Source organism: Schistocerca cancellata, chromosome 8, assembly GCF_023864275.1.
Source record: "Schistocerca cancellata isolate TAMUIC-IGC-003103 chromosome 8, iqSchCanc2.1, whole genome shotgun sequence".
NCBI lineage: Eukaryota > Metazoa > Arthropoda > Insecta > Orthoptera > Acrididae > Schistocerca > Schistocerca cancellata.
This window is the reverse complement of record NC_064633.1, coordinates 514,056,489-514,065,986: the sequence shown is the minus strand read 5'-3', so window position 1 is coordinate 514,065,986 and position 9,498 is coordinate 514,056,489. Positions and strand designations below refer to the sequence as shown.

General features: G+C 40.7%; 1 protein-coding gene across 1 annotated transcript in view; it reads left to right on the top strand.

Moving 5' to 3' along the window:
• Positions 1-243: 243 nt before the first annotated feature.
• The window catches only part of LOC126095170 (uncharacterized), a 336,664-nt gene continuing 327,409 nt past the window's right edge, over positions 244-9,498 (top strand). Inside the window, exon 1 of the mRNA XM_049909898.1 lies at positions 244-680. Within this exon, the coding sequence (XP_049765855.1) occupies positions 671-680 (10 nt within the window). The 5' untranslated portion in view covers positions 244-670. The remainder of the gene's footprint in view (positions 681-9,498) is intronic.

The following is a 9,498-nucleotide window of genomic DNA, read 5'->3' as shown; positions in this document are numbered from 1 at the left end:
CGCCGGGGCGCGGGAGGGGAACCGCGAGGACACACCCCTCCCCTCCTGTGCGGGTGACCCCCACCACGCTCTGTCCCCCGGCAGTGACACAGTTGGTCGGCCGGCGGACGGCTGTCTCTGGTTCGCTGTGACACTGCGCCAGGGAGGGGATTGGCCGGAGCCGGTGGAGGGGGAGCCGCGACGGGACACGGTCGCGGCGGCGGCTGTCGCAGTGTCTGTGCGGCGCCCGCTCCGCCACCACGTGTTCCAGCGCGCGCCACCTGACCGACACGTGGTCGCCGCCGCTGCGCGGGTTCGTAGCGCGCCGCTCGCCATCTGTCTACTCCGCTGTGCACGAGATACATCAAGCAGCAGTGTAAAAAACTTTGCTACGAGACGGTGCACCGCCTGGACGAAATACTAAAAAAGTCGGCAGTAGTTTCGAACTGGTCGTGATGTTAAGAATAGTGAAGATACTGTCACACCGGCAGGACCGTTGCTTCCACTAAAGAGGACTGTAATAAAATACTGTTTTTTTTTTTCGGAACTGTTCCTGTCATTTCAAAAGTGAACTATACTACTGAGGATACCTTACGTCAGAAGTGTATGAAACTGTGCTGATGTCAAACACTGAGACACCATCAGAGCTCTGATACGAGGCTACATCGGTAGTCTGAAATCCAACGGAGTCATGAAAATAGGTAAGCGCAATTTTGCAATTGCTATTGAGTAACATTAGAACGGTTACTTTGTTTTTCTTACGTGACAGATCGAGTTTTACGTTTAGAAATGTGTCACAAGCTTTTTATAATGTAATACGTTCGAGTGTTGGAGCAATAAACTTTAAAGTTCGTTGGCTTCGAATTGGATCATAATCAGTAAGTTTGTTGTTAAATATCCTACAAATCTCACATGAGTTTAAAGAGATGAAGTTTTAATAACATTAACCGAAAAGCCTTTCAAAAACTAACAAACAGCTTACAGAAATGCTGTATTTCCTTTCAAAACCGAAATATTAGCAATCCTTTACGTTAGCCGACAGTTAACGTGTGTAACTCTTAGAAACGTCTCTTATTTTCTATCAGTTATACAAAGATTTAACAAAAACGTATTTCACATTTTCCATATAGACACAGCACTTCTCTTCGAACAGAATCTTTGCTAATGCCAAAATATGATGCATCTCGGAAGTTACGCGTGAGACAAATTGAGAGCAATACGTTTGGACCAGGAAGTCATTGTACACACTAGCGCTTCTCTCGCCGCAGGAAATGTCACCGGAATATTGTTGAGCAGTGTTGCGGCGGAGATACGCAAAGTAGAAGAGTCCGATTCGCTCAAGTGTCTGACCCTAGACGCTCCTGCTATCTAGCGGCAGCCGATCAAACCGGCCTTCCGCTCCGCCGGTAAATGTATCACGACGAGTCTGTGGAATCCTTCCGCTGTTATCTCGTAATTGCCAAGCAGCGACGTACAGTGCGTTAGATCTGAGATTCCGTCCTTAATAGCCTACTTCAACTTGTTTTGCTTCATCTTACTACGTTCTACAATCATTTGTAGTTATAAACTTTGTAAACCCATGACCGTAACATCAAAGTGTATGGTGATGCGGTGTCACCATTGTGGTTCATCTTTTGTTATTCGTACAGTAGTCATAAACTAGTTATCTACGTCATTGTCCAGTTAATTCCAGCGGAGACCTGATATGATTAAGCCTTTTCGTTCAAACTATTTCGTCTAGAGTACCACTGTCGGAAAAATGTGATTGCTCTTGTTCTACAGTTTCTTCTGTATGAGATTATCAAGACAGAGCTTCCCAATATTCAGAACTTAGAGCTTAATGCACGAGATATTCACGCGAAATGACCAAAGAAACAAATAGTTATAGTGCTTGAACCAGACGAGGTCTAACGACTATGATGACATATATTTACCACGACTTACTGAAGTCACAAAAGAATGAAAGCAGCAACGTTCGACTTTTCATAAGATTAAGCAGAGCTCTCTAAAGTGGAGGTTTTCAATAATCTTCATTTATTTCCCACTTTTTTTTCCACACATGCTGCAGCATCCACTTCATGATATATCTCAGTCACATGTATTAAACGTGCCTAGGCGTGAAAACATTTCGACGTAAGTTGCCAATAAATAAAGGTGTTTTAAAGTGAGAATATAGCCACTTTCTGACGATACGTACAAAAAAGATTAAGGCTATGTCAACTGTCAGACATTCACGTCGCTCCACAACTGATGTTGTAACTACTAGTAATGCATTATCAAACTTACAGGTATCATACTCCTATGAATAATGTGGGACAGGAAAGTCATCGTCGCTAGAGATGCAAATAAACTACTTTACTAGTTAATACGTTTCCGCATATGAAAAGGCCACGCATAGAAGCAGAGGCAGTACCTGACATGATAATACGTTCCGCTGACTGATTAACATAATGTGGAATCTAAATTTTGGTGCTGCCCAGTGTGAATTTCACAGATATTTGAGAAATGTCCCTTTCGTATTCGTTACTCAGCAGTTATCAAACAGTTTCAGCCTTAGTTTCTTACTCTCACACTGGTCGTACGTTTGGTTGCAATGTGACACTTTGTTGTTGTAAGTCGTCCACAAAAACTACACCAAAAAAGTACTACCATGAACTTGTATTCGCCTGATGAAGAAAGTAATACTCTGAATCAAACCACTAAAATGTAGAAGTGACTGCGTACACGTATCCCCTTTGTGTTTTGGTAGCCTAATAGGTCCTTCTCAGTATAGAAGAACAATTTGTCAAGTCCTTGACGTGGAGGGCGGAAAATAGTTATTCATAAATCATTAATATCCTCGTTATTTAAGAAGGTGCATTTGAGACACCAAATGTCTGAAGACACTTTGCTCTACAATTGTTACGAGGTAGATTTTTGGTTATCACATGACATTTGTGTAATAAGGTGAGCGACACGCACAAACTCGTATGCCGTAGGATATATCGCTGCATACCCTCATTAACGGTATTTTGAAACATAGAGTGTTTAGTCTGTAAATGGTAGGTATTCCTGGGACAGAAAAGTATCGGTTTTGGTACTGGGTTGTAAATATAGTAGTCTGCATCAAATTTCAAAATTATATGGAAAATATTATTAGTAGCCCTAGTGACTTATTACGCACTAATAATTTTATGTCTTAGAAATGACTTAGCTTTTCACGTCAGGTAACGGTACTGTTGAAGGTGTTCATTACACTTGATTCGACGCTGAACTAAATACTGAAAGCTTTATCTGTCTTTCAAGTACGTAAATAATAGAAAAAGCAAAAAGTTTTCAGCAGAACTTCAATAGGAAATCCACTGTGTAGCTCTTGCTTTTTGCGCGTCAGGCATAAGCAATCTTCCTACAATTTAAAGCAATAATACCAGTTAAATGGCCATGAGTGTTTCACAAATATGAGAAGAGTTTCCCAGAGACCGCTCCCAGTCATAAAAATTTTTGTCGGCTTACATGAAGTTTTTAGCGAAGCAACGTTTTTGAGATACGAACCTCATCTTCAGGCATCAATGGCAATATTAAATTAACGAAAATACACACAGATATTAATGTTACTTTTTACTGTCTATTTCTCCGAAGGATGACCACAGCACGTGCTAAGACTATAAAGAACAACTTTAATACCTATGTGTAATTTTGTTAAATGTGTTTTATATTGCCATTCCCATTGAAGATCAGGTCTCTCTACCCCTAAAAATGTGTCTTTATTAACTAATTTAAATAAGTAAACAAAATATTTGTGGTCTATAGCGGTGTCTGAAACAAAATTTTCAATAATTCCTAACCTTGTTTCATGAAAGCTTCCAAACGCATTGCACAGATGCAAGTACGAAAAGAGCTAAAGTATCGTAGACAGTATCATTTTAATTACGAGCAGAGAACAAAATTGGATATTAATCTGAAAAATATTAAAACTGAGTTCAGTATGAAGTTGAAAGTCTCACTTACGCTGCATTTGGAACGAAATGGATCTTCAGGACTTGTGAACCGGTATTTCGCAAGCAACTGTACGATGTGTGGCAGAGATAGTAGATGTTCAATAAACCCTCCCCCCTCCCTTCCACACTTCCTCCCTACCAAATACCGGTTCCGTTCGCGGATGGTATGCGAGAAGTAAGGTTGACCGCATACTTGTGTAGAAGCAAAAATACTGTAATGTCACAGTAGTGTGGACGTCTAAGAGGAATAACTGCTCGAGATAGGAACGGTTTGCTTTAATCTCAACGCGCACAACAAAATTCCGGAAACGAAACTCTTGTGAGTGAGAATAATCTTACATGTAGTGTCACTGGTGAATTTAAAAAAAAAATTCCAATTTTCCATCACTGGTTAAATTTGCTGCTTGCATTTTGTTGGTGTAAAATATCCTCCGCCATGTACTTTGCAGTGACTTGTGTAGTAGGTATGTAATTGTAGTACGAAAGCTCCGCATTTAATTTACAAAACACCTAATAGCCTTTCATTTGGACGGACTAAAATGCCTTTTAAAATTTACTGAATGTCCATCGTAATATGTTTTGTCCATTTATCCTTGGAACACTAGCACGGAAATCCTTCCCCCAACAAAAAAATTGATTATCGGTAATATTAACCTTTGATGGTCTTTGTAAACATTGTACTTGTTTTTATCAACACTAGCTCTGCTGGTCTATACCTTTTCTCTGAGCGGAAGACTGAAAAGGCGAAAAGTTCCGTATGTACCGTGAACAATAGAAGCAGTCCCAGAAGTCGTTAATTTGTTTTGAGCTTCAGTTTCCTTCTACTGGACCATGCATTTGAGAAGACAGGTATTTTGGGTTACAGAAACAATCTTAATTCTCATTCAGTCTCTTTTGCTTTTCAAATAACCATCAAATATTCTTTGTGACTTGCTTATCTAGTGCAAGACGTTTATTTTGAGGCTGATACATTATTGCCGGCCTGTGTGGCCGTGCGGTTCTAGGCGCTTCAGTCTGGAACCGCGTGACCGCTACGGTCGCAGGTTCGAATCCTGCCTCGGGCATGTATGTGTGTGATGTCCTTAGGTTAGTTAGGTTTAATTAGTTCTAAGTTCGAGGGGACTGATGACCTTAGAGGTTAAGTCCCATAGTGCTCAGAGCCATTTGAACCATTTGATACATTATTGTTTGAAATGCTATTTACATTTGGATGGTTATTAGGAGACGTCTTTTTTCAGGTGTAATTCTTTCGAGACTCTGTTGCTCTTACGCCGTAACATATTGAGAGAGAGGTGATTGATCATTCTTGTCTGCTACTCCGTCTGACTGGTATTACGCGCTTGCATATTCCGAGTAGTAGCTGTACCTGACTAGGCCATCAGCTTAGACGAGCCACCAAGCGATTGTAGTTTCGATTCCTGACGTGGTCTTGAATAAAATCTTCTTCGGTAGTGATAAATCAATGCAAAGGAGGTGCCTCAGATTTGGTCTTCTTACGGTTTTCGAGGCTGTATCCCGTCATTTACGACTGTTACCTCGGTCGAGCATTACTATTGTTTATGAACAAGCGCAGCAGTGCTTCTGTTCCTGCCAAAAGACTTCGTTGCGAAAACGGAACGGAATTATCTTAATCACCATAGCCTTGTCGATAATACGCGGAGAGTTTTGAATTTTCCAAGAGAAGGATGTAATGAACCGTTCGAGACCAGAAGTTGGGTGTTGCAGGCGGATAATAACAGAATGTAATGGAAGATACGACTATGTTTGCGGCGCCGGAGAAATTCAGTCGATGGTCCACAAATGAATGTTTCCAGTACACGACGTTGACGGTAACATAAAGGAACTACTTCCACTCACAGAGGCAGGAATTAGCTCGGAGATGATTATCTCGACATGTTCAGTGTTTGTAAATATGAAGAATGCCGAGTGTTACCCTGTAACTGGCTGGGTAAGACAGTTCTAACATCGGAGGAAGGAAACGTTGTAGGCATCGAATAAAACCATGCCTAGTAAAGCGCTGTCGTGATCAAAGCACCCTTTTCATTAATGACACCTTTATTTTTATACATGTTGTTTTGAAACACCTATCAAAGTGATGCACAAATTAAAAAAAAAGTTACTTAACTTGCTGTCGATCCAGAGCTTCCGTACAATTTAAAATAAGGTGTTGTATGAGACATGAGTGCTTTTGTCTGTTAGGGTTAACATTCTGGAGTCACTGGCTACAATCATTCTGTCGTTCTGCTCCCTCCTAAACGATCGGAAAGTGTAAGTGGTTCACTAAATTCACATTCCGGAATAGCGTGTTTCATGTTCCTGTACAGACATGCAGATTTGGTTTCTTCGTGTCTTCTCTCCTGGCGAGGGGCGTAATGGTTCTCGCGAAGAGGCCACGGCCAATTTCCCACTTCGTGCGTGTAATCTGAGCTTGCCTATTTAATTACTTCGACGTCAACGGGCCGATAAATTCCACTCCTGACTTGCTTTCCAATTTCTAATTATCGATTGTTCCCAATCGAAGAAATTCATCTTCAAACGTGGATCTACTACATCAAAATACTAGCTATAGATTATTTGTACACATGTCTCGGAAGACAATGTCTGAAACTGTATATGGAGATCATAACTGGACCACCTACGTTTCCTCTGGCAGTAACGGGGCGTGTAGAACACACCAAATCGCCTCTGATTCAAAATGGCCGAAAAAGCTTGTAGATATGGTTATAGGGAGATGCTTTCCAATTTCTAATTATCGATTGTTCCCAATCGAAGAAATTCATCTTCAAACGTGGATCTACTACATCAAAATACTAGCTATAGATTATTTGTACACATGTCTCGGAAGACAATGTCTGAAACTGTATATGGAGATCATAACTGAACCACCTACGTTTCCTCTGGCAGTAACGGGGCGTGTAGAACACACCAAATCGCCTCTGATTCAAAATGGCCGAAAAAGCTTGTAGATATGGTTATAGGGAGATGCATGGATCACTGGACTCTGACGAGCTCTTAGGTGCACTGAGAAGGTTTTTGGCCATTTACCTAAGTCACGAACAAAATAGTTTGCACATAAAGGAGCTGTTGTAAAATAATACAGTTCGTGTACCTTGCGGTTGACAATGGAAGTAAGAAAAAAGAAAAATCAGGACACGTTCATAGGATTTGTCGACCTGGAGAAAGCGTTTGACAGTGTCAAATCGTGCAAGATGTTCAAAATTCTAAGGAAAATCGGGGTATGATGTAGGGAGACATGGGTAATATACAACATCTACAAGAGCCAAGAGGGCATAATGAGTGTGGAAGACTAAGAACGAAGTGCTCGGATTAAGAAGGGGGTAAGACAGGGACGTAGTCATTCACCCCCCACTGTTCAATCTGTACATCGAAGACGCAATGACGAAAATAAAAGAAATGTTCAAGAGTGCTTAAAACCTGGGTGAAAAGACATCAAAGTTAGATTCGCTGATGACATTTCTGTCCTCAGTGGATGTGAAGAATAATTACGGGGTCTACTGGATGGGATGGACAACCTAATGAATACAGAATACGGATTGACAGAAAACTGAAGAAAAATGAAATTAATGAGAAGTGTCAGAAATGAAAAGAGTGAGAAACTTAACATCAGGATTGGTGATCAAAAGTTACCTACCTATTCATCAAAATAAAAAAAGGGCAATCCTGACCAAGAGAAGACAACAGGCCTTAATTTGAGGAAGAAGTTTCTGAGAATATACGTTTAGATAGAAGCAGTGTATGGCAGTGAAACAAGGACGCTGCGAAACCCGGAACAGAAGAGAATCGAAGCATTTGAGTTGTGGTGCTATAGATGAATGTTGAAAATTAGGTGGACGGATGCGGTAAGGAATGAGGAATTTCTGCGCGGAATCGGTGAGGGAAGGAATATATGGAAAACTGTCAGGAAGAAGTGACAGGATAACAGGACTGTGTTAAGATATCAGGGAATAAGCTCGATGGTACCAGAGGGAGCTGTAGAGGGTAGAAACTGTACAGGAAGAGAGAGATTCGAATACATCCAGCAAATAATTGAAGACGTAGGTTGCAAGTGCTACTCTGAGATGAAGAGGTTGGCACAGGAGAGGAATTCGTGGTGGGCCGTAGGGTCTGACTCTGCAACTGCACTTGAAAGAGTACCTCTACAGACGGAAGAAGCCACCTCAGAGAGTGTTTAAGCCTGCAGACTCGTGCATCGTCCGTTAACGAAAGGACATCGTAAAATTCGAAGTGTAGGAGCATTTCAGATTATATGAAAACAGGTAAAGTTCTGCGTTCTGTACCTAAATGAGATAATTGGGCCTGGCCGACAGCCGCGTCAGACGGTAAGGGCCGTCAGTGCTATCCCAGTCGTTGTCAAGTTTCTTGACCTGGTAACCTCTACTAATCTGTCGATTAACCCCTTAGTTGGCCTCACGAGGCTTTTTGTACACTGTACCAGTCCTCCCCGGCAGTAACGGGAATCGAACCCGAGTCCTCGGCTTGGCAGGCAGTCACGCTGGCCACTCAACTACGGCGTTGGGAATCTCATGTTATGCAGTAACGACTAAATTGAAAATAATGGAGCAGCAAAGGGGATACTAATTCGCAAAAGTTGACTTAGGAAATCTGTCCTTTACAGGCAGTTTCCAAAAAAAGAGGGTGAACTACAGTTCTCGACATCAAAAACAATTTTCACTATAATTTAATTTTTCTTTTGTTTTCTTTTCAGTGCGATTTGCATTGATGCGAAACTGTTCCGGTTTAAACCTTTACGTAGTAATAGACAACTGGTTGGCACATTGTTTTACGTGCTCAGCTAAGTTATTCATTTGGTTTCACATAGTGACAGAGGAGACAAATGAGACCATGGCGTGTAGGCAGCGAGCAGTCACTGTTGCCACCTAGCGTCGTACACAAGATCACAGATTTTAAAATGAAAGGATCGGTTTCAATAGTTGTTGCAAGATTTCTTGTTAGTTCGTTTTTCTTTTGTATCACACTATATTACATGAGACAGGAAACTACACGTATTCTAATTCGTACTTAGTTTACACTTTCTTTAAAACTTCATATTTATGCTATGTAAAAGCAGGCATGTGGGCAATACTTCCTTAGAAGTCAAGTACTAATTTTCATAAATTTAGCTTTAAATATGTTTTAATATAATAAAATACTTTCATAAAAATTTTCGTCTCCCTGTTTCACCCCTTAGGGTTTCAATTTCCAAGAAAAACACAGAAAAACATCTTTTTAGTTTCAAACCAAGAAAGTAAATACAAATTTTCAACGATTTAGCTTCAAAAATGCTTTTAATGAAATATTTCCATTAACACTTTCATCCGCTATCTTACCCCGTTGGGGGTTGAATTTCCGAAAGCAATGAAACTTTTTTTATTTATAACAGAGAAATCAAATGCCAGTTTTCACAGATGTAACTTTAAAAACGTTTTGGAATTACTTTAATAGTGATTTATTTTCCAAATATCCTTTGACCCATTATTTTACCGCATTAGTGGTTGAATTTCCGACAGTGCTGAAGCATGTC